Consider the following 25126-nt stretch of genomic DNA (forward strand, 5'->3'; position numbering starts at 1 on the left):
AAACTCAGCCCTGTGATTCCAATGTCAGGACTGACCAGAACACAAATGTAGTGAAGAAAAAGTCAGACAAGTTATAACTGGGTGGAACCAACACTACTTCTGTTTAAGCCTTTCCCTAAATGGGAAGGGCTGTAAGAGTTGGAGTTTCAACCTTTTTATCTGCTTATAAGGAGCAGCATCTCAGATGATATTACGCAATTCTAATAAGAAGAATCTTTAATGTGGCTATCAGCATGCAACAGCACAAGGTATGCCTTCAATTCTTCCATTTCATCATTTCCTTTAACAGGAAAATCCAAGCTCCAAAAATCCGTACTCTGGGCAAGAAATTACCTAAACAGCAGAGAGCTGTAGCAACACTTCACAATTTTGAGACAAAGTGCCCAAACCACTTCTCTTTAGTAAGACACACAATACTGACACATAGGAAAAACATAGGTGCAGGAAGAACATAAAGAAGAACATAACCAAAATGTCTTTGTATTATGTAAGTCTACATGGTAGAGATAATGATCCCAATCAGCATGAACAGTACAAGCTATCTTACTTATATCAAGTAAACCTACTATTCAAGCCTACTACAGAAGTAGGCATCTACTTCAAATATGAGTTTTTAAACCTGCCCATAAAGAATGAACATGGACAAAAGCAGTTTGAACCACGCTTAAGCAAGCTGTTTGCCTTTTTTTTAAACTCATATACTTACTAGAAGAATCAATGCCTGTATCAGAATCCATAATAATGAGATATACACTGTAAAGGATGAAGTAGTCTAGAGTAGATGGAGTGCATCAACGGGAAAACAGACTGAAGACAGATTTTTTTTATTTGCAGTATGATTAGTGGCAAAGGACACTGCCCATTGAGGTGGAAAAAGGAACAGAATAACGTACTGCTTTCAATTTCCTGAAAGATGTATTGCCAACCATCATATTAATATTAGTCTGTGACAGTACGATCTCATCTTAGCAAATTCAGGAAGCCATTTGCATTCTGATTTGCAGTGGCACTAATTCTGAATTAGAAACCCCCATGACTGGAGATGCATCAACACAGAACAGTCCACAGCCTTTGCAGATATCCAGATGCCAACTAATAAAGCCTCCTCAGCTTGGTGTTTGCCTAATCAGGTTCAGTTCCTCAGCACAGCTAAAAGCCAGAGGTACTAATTTGCAAGATCCAAGTGCTGTTTGATGCTGTGGTCACAGCTATTTGGACAAGCTGACACTGCACTGCATACACTCCAAGATATCCCTGTACTTTCCCCAAGTGCATTTGCAAAATAGATGATACGCATACGGACAAAGGTGGTAGGTCTTGTCAATGATATCCAGTTGTGCAGAGATGTTTATTGAAGGTTATAGCTGAAAGAACCTGAAGTCAGCACAATTTTAAACAGTACTGTGTGTGCATCAGAATAGTTACACATGTAATATACAGACATCAGCTTGAACAGGTAACTACTATTGTGAATTTAAGCTTTTTCCTGAGTGACAGATTGAACAAAGCAACCCTCTTACCACTAAAACTGTTCACAGTATTGGAAACACTGCATGCTTTAGGTACTTTCTGTGTACTAAATGAAGTACTTGCAACAAACACTACATCAGATGCAAGTTTGGTGGAACCACTTCAAAGACATTTACATATCAAGTAGTAGAAGCTCTCTATAAAAATTGGTAAATATTGTCACAGCTCAAGCATAACTGCAATTCCATGTTACTCTTCAGTCCTGCAAAGAAACAGGATGACTGTACAGGAGCTGGAAGGCATGGAGTTGACAGTCTCTTCCTTAACTGAAGTGGTAGCACTAGAAAGATGAAAAATGAAATTTGAAAAGCAAATTTCATCACATTAGCCGAAGTCTGTATTACTCAGGAATCATCACATAAAGGTCTTGGACACTGACCTCCCCTATTTGTTAGGCACTACACTTGAACTCCTGATTTTTTTCCTGGACCATACTCTTCAGAGTCCACAGCCAGTAACAGGTTTGCAAGTTCACTTTCAAGGTAATCTTTTCCATTCATCTTTCTCCTACACCTTAACCTCAACAGGCCTTTCTACCACCAAAGGTAGTTGCCCCTACCTTTTCCTGAGGCATTTGTAGTGCTGGAGCTGCCACTGAAAGAAAAACAATTTCAGCAAATTGTGACAGTACTCCTTTTATTCACTTTTACATGGGAGACAAGAATAAGTTCATTTCCTAAATTCAAAATTCCCATTCAAAGCTTTTCTAGAGTTGTGAGCCTGACACTTATGTTTTCACTCAATTTTACTCAAAGTGAGAAAAATGCAAATAAAGATGAAGTGTTCACTTGCAGTAAAGAAGTTACTTAGTACAGGCACACAAACGTTTCCATAGCAGCCTACCAGTTACAGGACTTACTACCTTCACTGAGATTTTGTCACGGGGGCAGGAAGGAGGTACAGAATTGGTTATAACAAGAATTCGTTCTTGAAGTAAAACTATCCAAAATTCAGTTAGAACACAAAAAAAAAAAAAAAAGTTACCAGACTTACAGAATCCAATTTTCTCATAAGAAAGGAGCAAGTTACATTGCCTTAACATTACTCGTGGCTGCTTCTGTAAAATTTGCCTCAGAAAACAGGTTAATGTCTATAGACTGAAGACCTGTATCTTTTATTTAATTATGTAAGATCTTAAGTCTAAGACCTTATACACAACACAGAGAACTGGAAAACAAGAACACAGTTATATTAACTTAAGCTCCAGTTCAGCACTGGTATAGCTGGATCGAAGTTGCACTCCTGTGAGGACACTGTCCTTTACTCCACTGATACTAAGAAAAAGATCAACTGGTAGATGAAAGAACTGAATCCTTCTTCCTCTTCTGCTGGTTTCTTCCTGATGACCACTGGGGTTCAAAAACCCATAAAGCTCAGAGGGATGCATACAAAGGGGTATACCAAACCTTTGGAACATGGGTCTTGAAGATAACAGGAAAGATGGATTTGAAATGCTGAGAGATAATACAGATTAATCAAGATCAGCAATCAAAAAGATTCATGAATTACGTAGATTATATTCAGCACAGTTAACCTCCTATGAAATCTGCCTGATCATGGTTTCCTTAATTCCAGGTTTCAAAGGAAAGTATGTAGCTACTTTTATATTCCAACTTGACAGTCCTTCCTTTATACTGGCAGCTAGCATTTCTCCATATTACAGGCTAAAACATCTGCATCATCCAGCAGCAATGCCAATTACACTGCCTGTATTTGCAAACAGCATCTCAGCTAGCTGTACAGCCAGTTGTCTGAACAAAAGCTTCCTGTAAAGTATACTTTGGCTCACTTAAATGCCTCAGCTACTGAATTACATGTTGCTCGTAGTTTATTTTCCCCATGCTGGGGTGGCAGGGAAAAGATCATCTGCACTCAGATCTGTTCTCAGTTAGAAAACATTAAACAGATCTGCAATAGCAACGCAAATTTTAAGTTGCTTTCATGAGATCTAGCCTACTCCTCTTTGGATCCCGCATCATTTTGCATTCCAGCAGAACTGACCAGTACATTTCCATCAGCCTACATTATAGTGACACAGTATCATCTGCTCACTTAAATATAAATAAGCAGACACACACATTCATCAACTGGCACGACTCAAAGCTATAGCAGTACATTTCTGTTTGTGAATATTGTGAAGTAACACAGAAATACTAATCAAATTTTCTTGTGTAAAGACTTGGGAATTTAGTATGAAATTATTTTTCTAAGCACCAGCTAGAGTGATGAGCTAATATCTTGACCAATGCTGAATAAAAGCACAAGCCTGAATTCCTCTTAAAAATCACTTAGACAAATCTGCAGTGGCACTCATTAAAAGGAGCTGGACACAACTCTTCCAATGAGACTGTTCTGTGATAGACACAAGTAGAGAAACAGACCACTAGGAAAAAAAAAGAAATTCAGTTAAAGGATAGTATTAGCAACCAGAGTAAACAGGTACTTAGACAGAAGTATAGGTGGGCAGTTAGACAGCTACCAGATTCTCCCATTCTTCAAAGGAAGCAACAGAGCCTGTTAAGGATAGGAAAAGGATATTAAGTAATGTCTAAAGGAGACCTGGACTGCAGAAGAGAAAGCTCTTACAGAACTGAGAGCACAATTTTCTCTCTCAGCACAAACTCAACAAAACAATAGCAATACTGGCAGCTGGGCACTCAGCTCCCACAATTATGAGTGCTTCCTCAAGTACCTCCAACCCTTTCAATTTACTTTTATTTGTAAGTAGCCCTCAATACATTTAAAAAAAAAAAAAAAAAAGCTTTGCTCCACCTCTCTCCCAGAATCCAAAATCCAGACTTTTCTTCCAGCATATGCAACACAGATTATTTGTTCAGAACAGTAACTGTACCTTTTCTCCCTGCCTCCTTCCTTCCCACACAAACGCTGAAGACATACTATAGCCAAGAAATGTTTACAGATGTGCATACTGAGTGGAATATAAGTCAGGAACCATTACACAACTCTCCTCTTAATCAGAGCCCTTTCAAGGAAAAGAAGTTGACATTGAATTTTATGTAACACATTAAAAAAGTTGCATCAAATACAAAATTCATCATTTGAACTGTGGAAAATGACTCAAGTAACCTTCCTTATAAGTAGAAGTGTGCTAAAAAATAAACACATCAAAATAACCAGAAAAGCAGGAGCTGCGGGATACAGTTAACCTCTCTAACACTATGTGAAAGAGGGGAAAAAAGGTCCTTGAACAATGCCATTTACTTTAGCTTAAACTCCACAGATGTCCACATGGGACACAGAAGTGGAAGGCGAGGTACAAAAGACTCTGTTAGAGGCCAACAGCAGGGCCACCCATTGCCCAGAGGAGGGCCAGCAGCTGTTTTCTCCCAGCCCTGCATAGTGCCAGGCCAGCCACTCAACTCAATGAACAGCATCTGCTTCTCCTGCCTTTTCTCAAGGCAGGCTTCTTCCTGGTCACATGTTCAACAAACTGCCAACAAAGGCAAAAGTACAGATATAAGGCCCCTTTTCAAAGCACTTTATTCTCCCTTCTCCCAAATCTCAACGTGCTAGCCCACTGCTGTCAGACAAAATAAAGCAGCCATCAACAATGAGCATTACCTTTATTTTTTTCCCCTCAGTACCAGATGCTTGGATAGATAGCACCACACGGTTCAAGAACTATTTTTCCAGGGTACCACGGAAACCAAGCAGAAGAAAACCATTTATTTTTCTTGCTGTCCACATTGCCTGTTTAGATGCACATCTTATCAAGGGGTCTTCACTCCCCGTTCAAAGCCAGGCAGAGAGCAACCTGCAAACTTGTAAGCTTCCAAAGAGCAAGGTCAGGCAGCACAGAGATGGTGCTCGGGACCAAGAAACAGACAGCATGCAGCACAGATCAGTCTCTCTTAAGAGTCAGCAGAGAGCTGGCCACAAGTCTAAGCCTTGTGCTAGAGAGTAAATGCAGGGAGCACGCAGAAGCAGCCTATGGAAATCATAAGCTAACAGCTCTGCTGGGAAACTTGCCCTGCAGTTCCCCACTCCAAAGTAACTGCTTTGAGCAGCTGTAACTTATCTCATTAACTCTGAGCAAACTTGCTGGCAATAAGACAAACCACAACATAGGTTTAGCCTTCCTAATGAAATATTCAAAAAAGCCATCAAAAAGTGACTTTAAGAAGCCCCACGTCCAGTGAGGGTTACAAATGCACAACAACATTCACAACAGCAACTCCCTGAGACTAACCAGGCAGAAAAAAATAGACCAATACATAGCCCCACAAACTCTAAGAACGCAGGTTTGTACTTTGAGATGTCATTTCTGAAATGCTAACTCTGAATTCTTATGCTGCTTTCATTTGTTCAACTATTGTATCCAATAAAAGCTTTCTGACTGCTAAATTACTTGGCAGTTTCTCCTGCTACCCTCAGAAATGTAAATACAGCACTTCAACTGGGACAGAAGCATGTAATTTTGAAATTCCCACAACTAAAAGTACTGTGTTCATTATGTGTCTGAGTGAGCTAATATTAATATATCTGTATTTCATCTGAGAACATCATACTGAAATCTTCTGTCAGGAAGTCCAAAGACATTTAAGGTATCAGAAGGCCACCACACATCCTGAAAGAAATACAGGATCACAGCTTTATTATTGGAGTAAAGGAAGACAGAGAGACATGTTCTGAAAATGTCTGTTTCGGAAATAACCTTTCAGAGCTCTGGACAGCTGTTGAGACATTGCATGCAGCTATGAAGCAAGTATGCTCAGCAACTCAGCCTGAGAAATCGCTATCTGTCCTCCACTCTCATACCACCTCTATTAAAACAGGATTGAGCAATTCCTTTCTAATAATTAAATTACCGCTGAGTTGTTTCGACTAAAGAGAGATGACTAGTGCAATCTTCTAGAAAATGAACAAGTGTTTTTTTTCTTTTTTTAATAGATTGACAAGTTACGTAAGGAATGAACAATCTAATTTCATACCACATGTATGTGTATGTTCATATCACACCTTTGCTTTCTAATAGGAAACAGAAAAATGAAATGTCATGCCGTGAGTTAAGATGACACCCAATGCAGCTTCACAGACTGACACACTGCATCATCCTTAACAGGGACTAAGGTCAAGGCAAACCTGAACAGAATCAGGAGTACCAAAGAACAACGGATCTTTACAGAAAGCCATATCCATCACAACACTAGCTGAGCTGTCCACAACAAATGGCTCTGCTAACAGTTGATGGCAATCTCAGAGGTCATATTTTCAAAAGACAGAGCTCAGCACACGCATTTCAGGACTAGCTCTGCACAAATATTCAAAGATGACCTTTGTCTCAAATTCTCCAACCACTATTAGTCAGAGTAGGTGAAAGCTTTTCCCACAAGCTACCAGGTACAGCTACCAAGGGCAAAGTCAAATAATTTCTCTCAAACAGCTTGTCCTCCTCCAAGTGGGTAAGCACTATGAGTGGACCCTTTTACAACTGGTAGACAGCAGAAAAACTGAAGATGTGACATTGTGATTAACTACCTCAAACTAGTGGGTATTTGGGGTGGTGAGGAGGAGGGATTAGCTGTGCAAGACATTTATCTTAGCCACACTGCCTGAAAAACATGCTAACTTGGCAAAAGATTGCTGTTAGAACAACAGTTACAGGAATCTTTTAATACTTCATTTCAAACCAAAGCTGCTTCTGGACAGCTTCCCCTATGGATTAAAAACCCACCTTGTGAAACCCAGGAAGACAAGTGACCACAGGACATATATTAAAGTGCTCAATGCAGCAAAGCCACCATAGCAGAAGGAACTCCTATTGCAGCCTACACCAGATGTGGGCACACCTAGCAGAAAACTGGTGAAACTTAGAGAAGATGCTGACCTTAATACATGTCCAAACAAGTATCTTTAGAGATGAGGAATAAAAAAGAAATCAAAGAAATTCAAGTATTACATAACTAAGGTCCCCAGTACATGCAGAATTCCCTGCAACTAAGAGGAGTTGAATGAAGGTAAGGTTTGAGCCATAGAGAAAGCTTCCCCAAGCAACATACTGGGGAGAAGAACTGAATGGTACCTGTGCTATGACTGTTACAGCAAATTGATATATGCAAATATAAAAATGACTGGCTTCGGTTAAATCACACTGCCTTCACTCACAGCAATGCCTGTATTTTATTAGAAATATTAAAGAAAATTCATAATCATCAAGGAAGCCATAAAAAGGCTTGAAGTATCAGTGTTCAGGTACAAGAAAGCAATTTTTTTTAATTTTAATTTTTATTTTTTTTTAAATGTACTTGGCTTGTTTGCTGAGATACTGCATGGCCTTACACATTGAGTAAAAGCAAAAATTAGTCAGACAAGGTGCCTGGCTACAGGCCTCTATTCTCCTCAGGCCAGAACAGAATATGGGACCCCATATCAGACATTAATGACAGAAAACCTCAGTATGCATGGGACAAGATCCCTTAGAATACAAATCAAAGCCTATTTCTTGAGCTTCACTGCCTAGAGCTAGGCAAAAGGAAACATTAAGATGACAGACAAATCCTGAAGTACTTGGCATCTTGTTCATGATCCATACCCAGAACACACAACTGCAGACAATGCCTACAAGCACTCTTGCCTCACATGCAGTTACTTAACAGCTGAAGTACTTTCTAAAGACATCCAATAGTTTTCCTCTTCCTCACTCTACTTGTCAGGTGTCAACCCTGATCTACCAGCACCTGCCCTGTGCTGATGTGGCAGTTACCCTGCTCTCTCCCTGTACTACTGCAGCCAAAGATCAGAATTTCAAAAGCTTGAGAATATCAGCATTCAAGTAGACAGCTTCTCAGTGCAAAGGGAACTGGTGAAATCCTTCTGGGAAAGGCTGGTTACTGGAGAAAACACCAAAGGGTCTCCACTTGAGGAGCACATATTCCAGCTCTGGGCCACGGTAAAAATGTCTCATCACTGAGCAGGATATTACAACATTTTTTAAATGACTGTCACCAATGCAATTTGCCACAGGCACAATCCCATTGGCAGTAGGCCTTCTGTTCTCCACCTATATTCATCTCACTGAAAGACATGGGAAACAGCAAAACACTGAGCTCTAAACACTTAGCAGACTAATGTCTTGTTAAAGCAGTAAGATAGATACATTGGACATAAGCAAAACAGACAAAAGTTAGATAAATGAACAAAGAGGCATTTTCATTATTAGCTGTGTGAAATTCACCAGAATGGATACAGCTAAAGGTCATAGCAAGGACAGAACTTAAGTTTATATTCAAGCTCCCCTCACTGTTACAGAAGGGGACGTGTTTATTACAGAAAGATAGGAAAGAACTACCAGTAAGTTTTGGTGAGCAGATGCTGTGCTGCTGCAGACTTCCACAAATACATCTAGGTTCAGAAGGTGCTCTTAAAAAGTGTACTTAAGAGTCCATGAAATTAACATTTGAGTGACCTATTAAAGAGAAAACTCTTTCAACCAAACACCTGAAAGTCAAGCAGTACTTCAAACACAGCTTTCCACAACAGAGCTGAAAGACTCCATATCAGTTGATACTAGATTTTCTTCATGTTCAAGGTTTCAGAACTACAGCATGAGTTAAAAAGTTACTTAAAATATCAACATAAGAACTTGACCTGAAGCTTCCCACAAAACTAAGAGGAAGTGAAGACCAGTTCTGGAATGTAACTCACCAATTCAACTCAACAGTAACCTTAAAAATACACATTTAAGCAACACTGAGTTTACTTCTTTTGTATCTGGCTTCTACCTATCCAGTAGGTAAGAAACTGAGCGCACAAAGAAATGCTCAGTTTACCTCCAATTACAGACAAAGACTCCAAGTGAAAGTTTTTAATTCCTGACTTATCAAAAACTTGCTTGCACATTTCAGAATGCAAAGCCACAATTTGGGGAATCTTTTTTCTGAACAAATGCTGAAGTCAGATTACTGTGCAGCACTCGTCCAATGGGATTTCCCTGATCTCACTGTTCTTCTGCCAATTTTGAAGCACATGCAGTGAGATGTGAACCTACTCCAGCTTCTGATTGTTCTCTTGTATCCCGCTGGTCTGCTTCAAACAATGCAGCATGACACAGGCCAACAAAAGCTGTTCATGATGAGACTATAGCATTGTATACAGTAAATTTCAGAAGTTTTCCACCAACCAGCACAGCAACCAAATCAGAGTAAGCAAGTAGTAACAAGCAGTAAACAAGACACAGGAAATTGCTTTTATTAAATTGGCAGGTGTAGATTACAAGTAGGATTAAATCAGTAGGGAACCCATTAACTGGCTATTTGTGTTCAAAGCTGCAACAGTAAGAGAACTGCAGCATGTTGTTTATCCTATAAATTCTTCCTAGACTAACTGCCTGATCTACACAATTTGGAAGTTTTTCCTATGAAACTGTTTGTCGTAAAACATTCATATTAGCAAACAGCGCTCAGGTGCTCTGTTACAATAACAAGAAAACTAAACTGGCTGACTTCTACAAAGCAGGAATATAACGAGCAGAGGAATCTTTACCACACTGAATAGCTGGCCTGATAAAGACATTAATTACCACAGCAAGCCAGTGGTTTAGCACTGACTTGGGCTGACTGAAGCCTGTTTCTTTACTGAAGAAAAATAAGTACTATTTATGAGGTTATTTGAGGCTTAACATTGACTGTGCTTTATTGTCAATATATTCTTCTTGAATGATCAAGATGTCGTCTTAATGATAACATAAGGTGTCATATACAGATATTATTCCTGCTAGTCATAGCTTGTTACTAGGATCTACTGAGTGATAAGTTGCTAAAGTAATCACAAATCACCATTTTTCGTTTGCCTAAAATTCCACAACCCCAGCATCCCTTCTTAATCTGGCACAAATACTTAACAGAATATAAAATCAAGCTAATTTAAACACTTTTTTATTCCAACTCCTGACCATCTCTTCCTGCTTCTTACCACTAAAGCCATCTTAATGAGGAGCAACAGTTACTTGAAGATAAAGAACTTCCACAGATTCCAACAGCTTTTCACCCCTAAATTTGCTTTCCATATCAGTAATGCTCCAGTAGGAACAATGCCTTAAGCTCACTCCCTAACCAAATAATTCAGTTTATGCTGGTGCGAAGGTAGCATTATCGCACACCTTAGAACAAAAAAAAGAAAATCATCTCCACTTATACTGAAAAATGACAAGTTAGAAGTTGGTACAGTCACCCAAGAAAGGGCAGCAGAGCCAGGACTAGAACCCACATCTCCCTAAGACTGCACCCAGTGCTCCAATTAGTACTAACAAGGTCTTCAAATTCAGCAATTTTTCCTCCTGACTCAAAAGGCAAGCTCTTTTTAACTATGCAGCATTTTGCTATTGGCTAGTATCTGGCACATTTACAGTTTTACATGTTGCTCTGCCTCAAATGACATGCCAACACTTTCTGGTTGGCATACCAACTCTAAAAAAATTATAGGGGTAAGTCATGTGACTTCCTGAACCACATGACTTTAAATTTGGCAGCCCTAAGTTTCTTTGTTTAATGCTCTAAGACTTCCTTTTTAGGATGACATCAATATTATAAGATGTAGTAATTTGAACTACGTCTACAGTGAAGTTTCATCTTAGTTAACAGCAATTCAGTCCTCAACATCACAGCTATGCAAGAATCAAGAGTAATATTTTAGTATATTTAATAAATCTTTACTCAATTACATTATAACAAGCCATCACTCTTAATTTCAATTAATGCTACTTTAGAAGGCTAGAAAACTTCAATTTTCAAATTTATCTTCTAAAGAGCGACTTACCTACACTACAACAAGGCTCCTGAATGACATAATATACACTGCCTAGACAGCTCCCTACTGATATTCTTCTGCATCAAGACACTAGGAATAAGGTCTTGCTGCAAAGCAGACAGTTGAGAAGAGCTGGTAAAGGAATAAGTTATTAGAAAATAAATACTTCTGTTCATGAGTCCTGCATACTACCCTACATAACAAAGACAACAATGCTATGAATCAAAGCAAACAAAACTTAACTTCTACATTGTAGCCTGAAGTTAAGTAAAAAGGGCTAGAGAAAGAGGAGTGGCAGTACTCAACTTCTTGCCTTGCTCTGCTTTGAGCATTTGCTATACTCTGTCACAGCCCAATCATCCCAATCCATAATAGTTCTTTAAAAAACAGTACCACAAGACAATGTTGACTGGTTCACAAAAGCAGATTTTCAGTAACGAACGCTCAAAGCGCTGTTTTCACAATCAAGCTTCAAAGAGGTATTCATTTAAAGCTAGTTTCTGAAGACAAGAACATTAAGTTGTGCAGTTATTCAGCTCCCTTGAGTAAAGGTTTTAAAATATACAGAGCATGAATATTAATGCCAGACAAATTGGTACTTCCACAGTTAGGTGTTGTTAAACCATAGTTAACTGATCTGAACCAACTTAAATTATTTTTCATTCAGCAGCCTAAAAGAAACTGAGAAAGCTGTGAATGGCCACTAGCAGATACTTGGTTTTAATTTCCAAGTTTAGTTTTGTGAAGACACCAATTAAACTGACATAAGATAGTTTTGAAGTTCAAGGAAATGCATAAGAGTTTTCAAGTAGACATAGGTAGCATCACCAATACTGTCTTATTAATTGCTCACCTCAGGTTTACAACTTCAGCTTCATGGAGACCGGAAATCAAACTCAATATGAATTTTATTTCTCATTATATGCCCACACAGCACCTAATGGTTCTGCAATCCAGAGCTTACACACGTCATTTTAAATATATATATAATTATGGCCATTGTACTTCTATCTACAGCCATAAACCTACCAACCTGGGTCTCTGGAAACTAAAAAGGACTGGGCACATTTCTTCTGGGGAGGAGATGGTCTTCGAACACCAGGCTCCAGCTTCTGCCACCTGGTTCTGAGGAAGACCCCAAGGAAATCTATGAGCACTGTTGTTTTCTGTGTGCTAACCCAGGCTGCACAACAGAGCACTACAGAGCACGCACCAGGTGAAAGTTGTCACCATGAAATTACAAAAAACAATTATTAGAAAACACTGCAAAATATCAGAAAGTATCCCCAAAATCAACTGCTTTGCACTTGCCACTTTCAGCAACAGCTATTTTTTTCCTACACAATTATCTGCGTGTTGTCTGAGCAATGCAGGCAGGCTTTTACCTGACTAGCAGCCAGCAAAGAGGTATCTCACACCACAGGAAGCCACTGCAAAGCAGTGTCAGTCCATCCTTACTACCCTACAGAGGTCAGAAACCAGCCCCATGCATTTAGAAAGCACTGAGAACTTTCTTTAGTCTTCCATGGAGAACATGGAGACAACGTTCAAGTCCCACCATAATTACAGAACTGATAAGAGCAGAGGCAAATTGATCCTCCTGCTACACCTCTCCAGCGCATGCATTTTACACGTAAATGAATGTGTAGACTGAAATAAAGGATATGGTTTGAGAATGTTCCTTATACACAGCAGTTCTCAGCTTGTGAGCTATGATTAAGAATTAATGTCCATCCCCAACTCAAATATAGTATTATTAAAACTCTACTACAAACTAACGGAGTATGCCAAGTTCTGTTGCTGGGAAAACAGACTTCACCTCTGTCTGGTTAGCAATGTTATTTTAGGATCCATTGTGCCAATCCAACTGCCTGCTGTTGTCCTCGTAGCTAAGGTGCTCACAGCTTCGCAGCAGATGTTGGAACTCTCACAGAATCACAGAATTTCTAGGTTGGAAGAGACCTCAAGATCATCGAGTCCAACCTCTGACCTAACGCTAACAGTCCCCACTAAACCATATCCCTAAGCTCTACATCTAAACGTCTTTTAAAGACTTCCAGGGATGGTGACTCCACCACTTCCCTGGGCAGCCTGTTCCGATGCCTAACAACCCTTTCAGTAAAGAAGTTCTTCCTAACATCCAACCTAAAGCTCCCCTGGCGCAACTTAAGCCCATTCCCCCTCATCCTGTCACCAGGCATGCGGGAGAATAGACCAACCCCCACCTCGCTACAGCCTCCTTTGAGGTACCTGTAGAGAGCGATAAGGTCGCCCCTGAGCTTCCTCTTCTCCAGGCTGGACAAGCCCAGCTCCCTCAGCCACTCCTCGTAGGACTTGTTCTCCAGGCCCCTCACCATCTTGGTTGCCCTTCTCTGGACCCGCTCAAGCACCTCGATGTCCTTCTTGTAGCGAGGGGCCCAAAACTGAACACAGTACTTGAGGTGTGGCCTCACCAGAGCCGAGTACAGGGGGACGATCACCTCCCTAGTCCTGCTGGCCACACTGTTTCTGATACAAGCCAGGATGCTGTTGGCCTTCTTGGCCACCTGAGCACGCTGCTGGCTCATATTCAGCCGACTATCCACCATCACTCCCAGGTCCTTCTCTGCCTGGCAGCTCTCCAACCACTCATCTCCCAGCCTGTAACTCTGCTTGGGGTTATTGCGCCCCAGGTGCAGGACCTGGCACTTGGCCTTGTTGAACTTCATGCAGTTGACCTCAGCCCATCGGTGCAGCCTATCCAGATCCTCCTGCAGAGCCTTCCTACCCTCAAGCAGATCGACACACGCACCTAGCTTGGTGTCATCTGCAAACTTACTGAGGGTGCACTCAATGCCCTCATCCAGATCATCGATGAAGATATTAAAGAGGACCGGCCCCAGCACCGAGCCCTGGGGAACGCCACTAGTGACTGGCCTCCAACTGGACTTGGCTCCATTCACCACGACTCTTTGGGCCCGGCTATCCAGCCAGTTTCTAACCCAACGAAGCGTGCACCAGTCCAAACCAAGAACAGCATTCTCCTCAAGAAACTGGCTGCGGGAGACGGTGTCAAAAGCCTTGCTGAAGTCAAGGTAGACCACATCCACAGCCTTTCCCTCATCCACCCAGCGTGTCACTTTGTCATAGAAGGAGATCAGGTTCCTCAAGCAGGACCTGCCTTTCATAAACCCATGCTGACTGGGCCTGATCGCCTGCTTGCCCTGCAAGTGCTGCGTGATGACTCTCAAGAGGATCTGCTCCATGAGCTTCCCTGGCACTGAGGTCAAACTGACAGGCCTGTAGTTTCCCAGGTCTGCCCTCCGGCCCTTCTTGTAGATGAGCATCACATTTGCTAGCCGCCAGTCAACTGGGACCTCCCCCGATCGCCAGGACTGCTGATAAATGATGGACAGTGGCTTGGCCAGCTCCTCTGCCAGTTCTCTCAGTACCCTTGGGTGGATCCCATCCGGCCCCATCGACTTGTGCACATCCAAGTGCCGTAGCAGGTCACCAACCATTTCCTCATGGATAGTGAGGGCCACATCCTGCTCCCCATCCCCTTCCGCCAGCTCAGGGTACTGGGTATCCAGAGAACAACCGGTATTGCCGCTAAAGACTGAGGCAAAGAAGGCATTAAGCACCTCCGCCTTTTCCTCATCTCTTGTAACTAAGTTTCCCCCCACATCCAGTAAAGGATGGAGATTCTCCTTAGTCCTCCTTTTTGTGTTGATGTATTTATAGAAACGTTTTTTGTTATCTTTAACAGCAGTAGCCAGATTGAGCTCCAGATGAGCTTTGGCCTTCCTAATTTTGTCCCTGCACAGCCTCGCAACATCCTTATAGTCCTCCCTAGTGGCCTGCCCACTTTTCCAAAGCTTATAAACCCTCTTTTTCCTCCTAAGCTCAAGCCACAATTCTCTGTTCAGCCAGGCCGGTCTTCTTCCCCGCCAGCTCGTCTTTGGGCACGTGGGGACAGACTGTTCCTGCGACATTAAGATTTTCCTCTTGAAGAACGCCCAGCCTTCCTGGACCCCTCTGCCCTTCAGAACCGCCTCCCAAGGGACTCTACCAACCAGTGTCCTGAGCAGCTCAAAGTCAGCCCTCCGGAAGTCCAATACAGCGGTTTTACTGGTCCCCTTCCTGGCCTTGCCAAGAATAGTGAACTCCACCATTTGGTGGTCACTCTGCCCAAGACAGCTCCCGACAATCACATCCTCCACCAGTCCTTCTCTGCTTGTGAAGAGAAGGTCTAGTGGGGCACCTCCCCAGGTAGGCTCACTAACCAGCTGCGTCAGGAAGCTATCTTCCACGCTCTCCAGAAACCTCCTAGACTGCTTTCTCTGGGCTGTGTTGTGCTTCCAGGATATGTCAGGGAAGTTGAAGTCCCCCATGAGAACAAGTGCTGAAGATTTCGCAACTTCTGTCAGCTGCCTATAGAACTCCTCTTCCGTCTCCTCATCCTGGTTCGGCGGTCTATAACAGACCCCGACCAGGACGCTAGCCTTGTTGTCCCTGCCAATCCTAACCCAAAGGGACTCGACCTTGTCATTCCCAGCCTCGAGTTCCACAACATCAAAACACTCTCTAATATAGAGAGCCACACCACCACCCCTTCTGTGCTGCCTGTCCCTTCTGAAAAGGGTTCTCTCCTAACACTGTTTCCAGAGGAACCACTCCCCTGTTCCCCAGCATAATTGGGGAAGTCACCCATATTCTACAGCCTTAACATGAGAAGCAGCAAAGGAATTTCTATGTTGCTGTTGCTGAAGTACCCCATTTTGGGGAAAGATCTTAACAGCTTGAGACCAATCTATTCTAGAAGCCAGGTTAACTTGACAGCTCTGCTGTAGCAGTGATCAAAAGCATCCTTAAGACTAGGTTATTGCATACAATCACTTCCCAAACAAACATGAAACTTAAAAAAACAGAGCCTGTACTACCAGTTAGTATACTGAATAAAGCCAGTCAGCTTTTGTCCTGGTTTCACTTAGGACAGAGTTAATTTTCCTCCTAGTAGCTGGTAGAATGCTATGTTTTGGCTTAGGATAAGAAGAGTGCTGATATCACACTGATGTTTTAATTGTTGCAGAGCAGTGCCTACACCAAACCAAGGATGCTTCAGCTTCTCGCTCTGTCCTACCAGTGGGCAGGCTGGGGGTGCAGCAGGAGCTGGGAGGGGACAGACCCAGGACAGCTGACCCAAACTAGCCAAAGGGGTATTCCATACCATCTGATGTCATGCTGAACAACAGATAGGGGTGGCTAGCCAGGGTAGGGGGGCCAGCTGCTCGGGGATAGGCTGGGCATCGGTCAGCGGGTGGTGAGCAATTGCATTGTGCATCACTTGTTTCATACACATTATTATTAGTACTACTATCACCATTGTTATTAGGACAGGAAAGAAAGGAAAACAATAATAATGTCTTTATCTCAATCCACAGGCTTTAATTTCTTTCTAATTCTCTCCCCCATCCCAGAGAGGGAGGGGGGAGGCTGAGCAAACAGCTGCGTGGTACTTAGCTGTCAGGCAGGTTAAACCACAGCAGCATTACACCTAAATTATAGATGATTTTTTATTCAGTTATCTGAAGAAAAAGGTACCAGAATCTCAATTTAAACCATTTGCTTGCTCTCAACCAACAGTTCCAAGCTACCTGTCCATCTTTAAGGTCTTCTCTTTGCCTAATTTATTTCCACCGTTACCTCCTTTGTAAATACTTGTAATCAACATTATTTAGCTCCATCTATGGAGGCCAACATCACGTAATACAAGAACCAACTTTCAGAAAACAATTTTAACACACAATAAGCTATGCTTAAGTATAAGAACAAAAGAAATCTTGTGTCAGAGATCAATAGCATTAATCACTTTTACATCAAGAGTAGGCTTTTAGGCTCAGAAGTCACACAAAAGAAACTCCTGGATATGCAGATTTTTGCTTCATAAAAAAAATACAGCCTTCAGAAGTAGCCTACGTATATACACACAGACATTGCCACTTAAGGAAAAAATGGTATTAAAATCATCTTCTATCTGCAATGCTTGGAATGAATACCACCACCATAGTATTTCCTCAGGATAACTTGGGTGTGATCAGTTCCATGACAGCAGTTTAAAGAGTTACCACCATTCACTGTTGGTGGAACTGAAAAGTATGTAACAGGTACACCTTTAAAATATTTCATCCTAACAAGCTCAGCAGGCAGCTTGTAATCTCAACGCCAACCAGCCACTTCACTTGCAATTGTCTGCTTTGCATTTTATCCAATACTCCCTTGAAGTCTTCTATATTCCCAAAACCACAGAGTCCACTCGGGGGTGGGGGGTCTTCTCTGCCTGAGTGGTAAAGACACAGAATTCACCTCATATTTGAAGCAGAAGCCAGGTGCTTTAGAAGTTTACTTGTTGGCTATAAATCAGCCACACTCTTCAAAACAACTGCAAGATTTTGGAGGCTGCTGAAAAAAGCCAAAGCAAGCTTCTGAAAAATCAGGAACCATAACAGAGGGATGCTATCCCTTATATTGAGCAAGAAGGGCAGAAAACACAGATAAGACTACGTTTTTCACATTCATATCAAACTTAAGCAAGAACAACTATTTTGCAGATAGCACCTTCTAAAAACTCTAATGGCAGAGCAGGATGGAAAGCAAGGGTCTGACAGGAATATCAACCTTCCCTCTGCACTGGGAGCAAGTGCTTCATTTCACTTAAGACTCTAAAGCACCCTAGAAAAGAATCCTTGAATGGGGATTTAAAGAAGTTGGTCTTAAAACCTTACTTCAGCCAGTATACTGCCACATCACTTTTCCATCGATATTCAACATCATTTTTCTCTTGTACCAGAGATTCCTCTACTATCAAGCAGTAGTAAGATTTACCTCCTCCGCAGAAACTCAAGATCTCTCATTAAAACCAAGATTCAAGTGTTAAGTACTGTTTCATACACAGTATCAAAAGCAAGCTTTCATATTAACTGTAATATAACCATTAACATCAACACAAATTTATCTGTTCAAGAAGAACGTTTGTTCTTTTAACTTAGAACCAGGAAGTTCTTTGATGCTGTATTAAACTCTTTTAGAGTACTGAGTGAGCACACTGTCGTGGTTTAACCCGACATTCTACCAGCTACTAGGAAGAAAATTAACTCTGTCCTAACTGAAACCAGGACACACGCAAACATCTGGAAAGAAGAAACAGAGGTATACTGTTATAGATGCATCTTTCAGTGCCTCCTCCTCCCAGTCAGCAACAGCCGTGTCAGGGCACGCACAAAAGCTCCACTCACTACACAGAACTAAAATGAAGACTACAGATGCTGAGATTGATGGGAGGCACCTGTTTCTTCTTTATCCTCCTCCATATAGGACAAAAATAAAAGTGCAGCTCTGCACTGAGCTATATCAGGGTCTGCCCCTGTTCAGCACTGCACCATGCAGACTGTGCCAGCAACACAACTGCCAGCAATGTGAGGAGATGCAGCAGCACTCTGTGGGTCCAGCAAGGGGGTAAGCAGGCACAACACAAGGTGGGACCTGCTGGGGGACAGCGAATGGATTACAACATAAAACAAAGAAGGAACACAGGTGTGCCTGGGGAGTGCTCAATACTGACAGGTCATCTTTTATTACACAACCTTCATATAAAACCTTATTAGAGCTGTCACAATAGCCAAGTGTTGGCATAGCAGCAGAATTTAGCATGCACCTATGTAACACTCAGGAAGGACTTAGTTCTGCATTAGTTTTCAGAAACATATGCTCTAGAGAACGAGGCATCACAAAGCAATATAGTAATAAAGCAATTACCCTTCCCCTAGTCCTCCCCCTTGTCTTTAACTAAAAAAATCTACAGAACCCCAGTCATCACTACCCAAAACCTGTTCCACCTAATCTCTGTTGACATTACTTATATTATTCGGTATTTTACAGAAATCATTTTAGCAAGTCTAAAACAACCAAAAAAAATAAAAGCCCCCAAGCATAAAGAACATCTGTAGTTTTTAAGACAGAAGAGACAAGTGATCCCATGAAAATACTGCAACACCAAAGCCAGTGATTTGTTTCCCTACTTTGAATTGCAATGTTGCATACTGTCACCACTGAAATGACTTTTTAAACAATGAATATAAACTATAAATATCAGTTGATTATTCACTGCATGGCATAGTTTTGTTTGTGAATAGCAGTAACTAAAATCCAAGCCCTTAACAAAGTACTTATTTCAGCAGAATAATCCATGCTAATGAGAAACAAACTGCTCCGGTAGAAGAAATCTTACAAATTAGTACTCATGTTGTTTCTTCACTGACTGCTTCTGGTGCTCCATTTGTATGAAAACTGCAAGGGAGAGCATGAAGACATAATCTTAAATGAAACCGAATTCATTACATACCTTAGAAAAGTGAACTCAAGAACCAACATTTAGTTTGAGGATACGCAGGGATTATGAGATTAGAATCCTACTGGCTCACTGGGAAGATTCAGCAAGATAACTACAAATTAGAGGGCTAGTGTCAAAAGGACCTCTACTTATTTAGCCTCTGCTCTAGATTACTGACCCACTTATGAAGAGCTAAGCATCCCTGCTGTGTGATGCCAACACCCACCCCATCTGTTTGCTTCTGCTTTCTCACAATCTCTATTAGTCTGTGTAAGAAGCTGTGTTAATTACCACACAAGCAGCTTGAATAGTTCACACAGCATCAGCTTCAGTGTGTGGTCACCTTGACCAACAGCACAGAAACAGAGCCAATCTAATCACAGCAGATTATCAAAAGCAAAGTATATGCAGATCTTTGCAGAGTTTTATCAATTTCATTCAAGCTACTTTCAGTTTTGAGAAAAGCTTGTACATGTTTATCTATTCCAGGTTTCAGCAATGAAAATACAAACAAGTTAAGTATTGTATTAGCCTTGATGGATATTTCCAATGGGACCAGAAACTTGTGAAACCACAAGGGAAACTTCTCTTGAGGGAATAACACAACAGTTGCAGAAAGAGGTATCTCACAACACTTGTTAATAAACTGAGTTAAACAGTATCAAGAATTAAATCTAAAGCTAGTTAAAAAAAACACCCAAAGCCCTCTCACTCATGTCAGAACTGCATCACAGCAACTTCACACCAAACTTCTTGCTAACAAGGAAGGAAAAAGAGTTTGCAAGTCAGTCATTTATTGTTCATCCCTGTTGATGTACAGATTAAGATATTCATTAAAGCGAGTCTCAAGCAGCAGTTTTATTAACTTACTAAATCCAAGAACAAAAATCTCCAGAAATCATTACAGTACTCAGTTGACATTTGTTCTTTCTTGGGAACCCAGACTACTGCTGTCAAAATGAAAATATCAATAGTCCAAAAGCCAACTTCAAAACTCAATTCTGTACAGCACTGTTTGCAACCCTGATATCATCTTGCCCATTAATTTTAAACTAACAAATGGCTTTTATGTTAAACCTTGTGAAATAGGCAGCGCTCGAAGAGCTCTCTAGCTCCCATCTTACTCATAAGGTAGCCAAGAAAAGTAAAATTTCAGTGAGCCCTTTTTCAACTGAATAACAACAGTAACAGCACATCTGAGCAAGAACTGCTCATCACAACACTGAGACTATATGGAGTGTAACTGAGCTTCACATTCTGTTTTAAGGAATTATTTACTACTTCAAAGGCCATGCAACCAGGAGGAGCCACCCAAATACAGACAGCAAGAAGACCAGGAAAACAATGATATACTGGCATCTTATTTGTGCCTTTGAATACTGTCATCACAAGCATACTTGTTTAAATATCCTGAAGTAGCAATGTTTACTGCCCAGTACCCTTGCAGGAAAGCTCTATGAGCTTGCTCCAAGAACTCTATAAATTAGATACATGTTTTGTATAAATCTATATCCTCTGTAACATGAAAAACCTTCCAACTAAGCATTTTGTCTTTGCCATTACTTTGACTTGGATACATTTCTGTGAAATGGCTTTATGTATTTAGCCTAATAGGCTCCAATCCTAGTCTACTGATACACAAACTCCAACAAATATTTCACTTCTTAGCTGACAAAAGAAAGCAGAAGGGAAACCCAACAAACTGGGTTTGTTGGACTGCTCCAAAGAAGAAGATACAAGCAGAATGCAACATTAATTCTTCTCTTTCTTTTGTTTCTAAAGTAGTCATTGATCCAGAACACATGTATGGTTTTCCCAGAAAGTTATGTCAAATCTAAAGGAGAATGCTAAAACCATTATCAGATAACAGCCATAACACATTTGATAGGTAGCAGTCATTACTGCCACCGGTCAAATGTAGCACGCACCAAGATTAATATAAAGTTTAAAACTCACTGGGACCAATGTGCTAATAATACAGAAATTAAGGTCATAAACACATGCAGTTTCTCTCCCTTACAAACTACGACATATGTCAAGGGACTGAGTGCCCAGAATATTCCTGTGTCACCAGATCCTCCAGCAATTTCATAGAGAGACAAAACATCTGTAGAATGATTTGATATTTACAGAGTACACTTGATGAGCACCTTTAGTGGGAATTCTGTACAACATGAATCTAGAGCACGTTGCATTATACTTACAAACACAACCCTTGCCTCTCACACAGCAGTTGCTATGAATTAAGTTGAGAAAGTCAAAGGGGCAGAATGCAAGCCATTCATCTAAATATATATATACACACGTAAGGAGCAGAAGAGAAGTTCTAGAAATGCTTCAAGTTAAATGAAAAGCACTTCCATTAACCAATGACATAATAATTACAGTAAATAAACAAATCTTCAGACAACCTGCCTCCAAAGCTAAAGTTCCCCTTCAAAAGGGAAAACAGATGCAACTTGTAGAACTTAAACAGAACTAGCATATAGAACTGAAAATAATAATTAGTTGACTGAAGTGTTGACCAAGGAAAAACTAGTCTTTTTTTTTCCCCTGAAGCAGAAGCATAGCTTCAAACAAGCCCCTCCAATTACAGTGTTATCCAATAAAAGCATAAGGCAGTGTTATGAACTAAGAGCTATGTGAGTCACCACCAGAACACATACAAATTGGAATCTAGTTAGTAACAAACGAAATGTCAAGTTATTACTAAAAATTGTGACTTGACAAAGCATGTGGTTCAGTTCTAAGAAATGAATCAAGGGATACATAAAACCAAAACAGGCTTTAAAGAATTTTTAAATGAATCAAAAGCATACAACTGATTATTTGTTCACATGACAGCCTAGACATCTGTTTAGTTTAAGAGGTTATAAAAGCTTCAAACACAACAGCACTTACCTTGGTATCGTCACACATTTTGTATTGCAATTCTGAGTGGTAATTGCCTTCTCAAGCTCATCCAGCTGTCCTGTTTTTTTTAGCTTCTTGACCAAGCTTTTCACTGCTTTTTCACACCACTTTTCCTCCTGACCATTCTGCTCACCACCACCAGCCCCTCCAGAGCCACCAGCAGATTTTTTCCACCCCAGAAGTCTCTTCACAACTGGTGGAGTGAATGGCAATATGGATGACATGACTTTCACCAGACAGAACACTCAGCACGCAATAAATTAGTGATTCCCGTCTGATCCCTAAAAACACAAACCAAAACAGACATTAGCACTGAGGTTTCACGAGACACATACCTTGCTTAGGACCTTTCACTACCAAATGCCGTAGGACATGGCATCTCAAAACAAGTCAGGTAACAGTTCAGTACTAGTCTGCGCATTTGTTACTATGTCAATGAAATTAAAGGACAAACTTTCTACAGTCACTCCAGCAGTTAGCTACAGACACCTAGTTTTTCCCTCACATCTTTCCTGGCTAAAGTTTACTTCAGAAATTACAAAACATTAACTTACTTGAATCTAGCTTTGCACCTGGGCTGAGCTGGTTTTAATCATTTGCTAGTGTTCCACAAATGACCGACAAATTGCATACCCAGATTTGCACATGCTGCCCATCTCCAAATTAACTTAACAAGCAGAACTGTGTTTGGAGTGCCATTTAATCATTATGAGTGTTGACAGAAGTCTTTCAGCAGCCAACCATTTGGCAAGCCTTTCTTTCATCTTGTTACAATTTAAATAACTACCACTTTTTGTGCCACTGGGAACACAGATTTGAAATTCACTCAAGTTTGGCGATGAGCTTATTCCCCTGTTCCAGGTATGAGAATTCCAAAAAGTTACCTTACTTCAAAACCTCAGCACACTTAACTACATGAGTTAGTTTAGTCAGCTGAAAATACCTTGCTCTAGTGAAGCACTAAGGCTACCTTCAGGCTACTTGATCAGAGTTTTCAAGGCAGCTCATGTGCATCCCCATCCTGAGCAGGCACGCTCCTCACTTCTATTCAAAACATACAGCCTCACCTAACTGATGTTTCCTACCTGCAAAACAGCATGGTTCATTTGGGATACTTCAGGCTACATTATTTCTGGGTAATTCATGCTTTATCACGTTGGTTCTTGCTGAAACTGTGAAGACAAGTCACCAAAAGCTAAATTATATTCCACAGGTAGCTTTAAATCTTAACTTTTTGACTTCCATGGAACAGAGTATTCAGTAGGAAGGACATTAGAGTTTCAACTAAGTTACACCTCAGTGAAGCGGCTTTTGAGATCACCTGAAAATATGACCAAAGCAAGGATTGTAGTGGTTCAGGCTCATGGAGATTGAGGTTCTGATTAACAGGGACTTGAGAATAAAAACAGTCACTTTATGGAAGTGATTCAAATAACCTATCCTAAATCAAGGCATTCGTTTTCATGCAAAACTATAACACAAAAAGAGCTTTAATTCTTTCAAAAGCGTTAAATTATTAGGGAATTGTGGCCAATACATCAGACTATAAAAGCATTACATTGTAGCCCTGACTACAGAAAACAAGACTAATAAACCCAATATCCAACATTTTCAGATTAAACACTGAATAGGATACTCAGGCTACAGTTTCTTAAAGAGTCTCCAGCCACAAGCAGCCCAGGTCTCCTTCCTTTTTTCTCCGTGGTCCCACCTATGCACTAACAGCAATACCTCTCCCCAAAGACTCAGGTAGCTGAACAAAAACCATCATGTTTTCTTCCTGAGTTAACATCCTTCCCCACTACCAAGTTGCGCCAGCTCATACCCAGTACTGTAAGGACCCATGCTAATGTTGGCTGAGATACAGAGCGTAGATGGAGACTCTCCTCCAGCCCCGGCCTTCAACACTAGCATTAGCATCCCCTCTAGCTCTTTAAATGCAACCCAGACATGTACTGTAATGACAATTTGTTCTGGTGGCACAGCCACATTAAGCAGTCTTGCTCCCCTTTCCACATGTTCTGAACTGTTCACAGGGCCAGGAGTAAACCCCTTAGAGCCCTAATCCAGTACCCCGAGTGGCTCCAGAGGTGAAGTGGGAGGCTCACACAGCCTCTGCCGCATTAAGAAACACTTGCACATGGTTTTCAAAAGAGGGAAGGGGACCAGCTGCACAAGGCGTAACCTGGGACAGCAGTTACTCTGAACTTCATCACTGAGACTTCAGCTTCCGAGCACGGCCAACACTGAATGCTTCAGATGCAAGAAATTCAAAGGGAGCAAACCAAAGGATGATAGCCTATTTTGCTGCAAAGCCCACACTTTCAAACACTGGCAGTTGATGGTTTAATATCTGAATACTACATTCAGTGCTGACAGATACAGGCAATGGAGTACCAATATTATTGCTTATCCACATGCTAATTCTCCTCAAGTTTACGGAGCTCACTGACACACAAGATAAGCATTTCCTGTTCTTTTGCTTCAAATTTGACCTTTCAGTGTCCCAGAATACTCCCTTGATTATCAGCCTCATGAAGCACAAGCTTC

At 41.1% G+C, this 25126-nt stretch overlaps 2 protein-coding genes across 11 annotated transcripts in view; both read right to left on the reverse strand.

The window, feature by feature from the left end:
• Positions 1 to 25126, reverse strand: part of LOC311426489 (uncharacterized protein) — a gene marked incomplete at its 3' end in the record, with an annotated part of 324836 nt that overhangs the window by 277905 nt on the left and 21805 nt on the right. The gene's annotated exons all lie outside the window — the stretch shown is intronic.
• Positions 1 to 25126, reverse strand: part of LOC311426558 (mothers against decapentaplegic homolog 2-like) — a 55031-nt gene that overhangs the window by 21728 nt on the left and 8177 nt on the right. For 6 of the 10 annotated variants that reach the window (XM_084502987.1, XM_084502991.1, XM_084502989.1 and 3 more), the window contains exon 2: positions 22565 to 22857. In XM_084502987.1, the coding sequence (XP_084359113.1) occupies positions 22565 to 22800 (236 nt within the window). In that variant the 5' untranslated portion in view covers positions 22801 to 22857. Of the gene's footprint in view, positions 1 to 22564; positions 22858 to 23661; positions 25097 to 25126 lie in introns of those variants that run through there. The other 4 variants (XM_084502986.1, XM_084502982.1, XM_084502983.1 and 1 more) reach the window with 2 other exon arrangements.

The sequence above is a fragment of the Aythya ferina genome (genome assembly GCF_964211825.1).
Source record: "Aythya ferina genome assembly, chromosome: W".
In the NCBI taxonomy this organism is placed as follows: domain Eukaryota; kingdom Metazoa; phylum Chordata; class Aves; order Anseriformes; family Anatidae; genus Aythya; species Aythya ferina.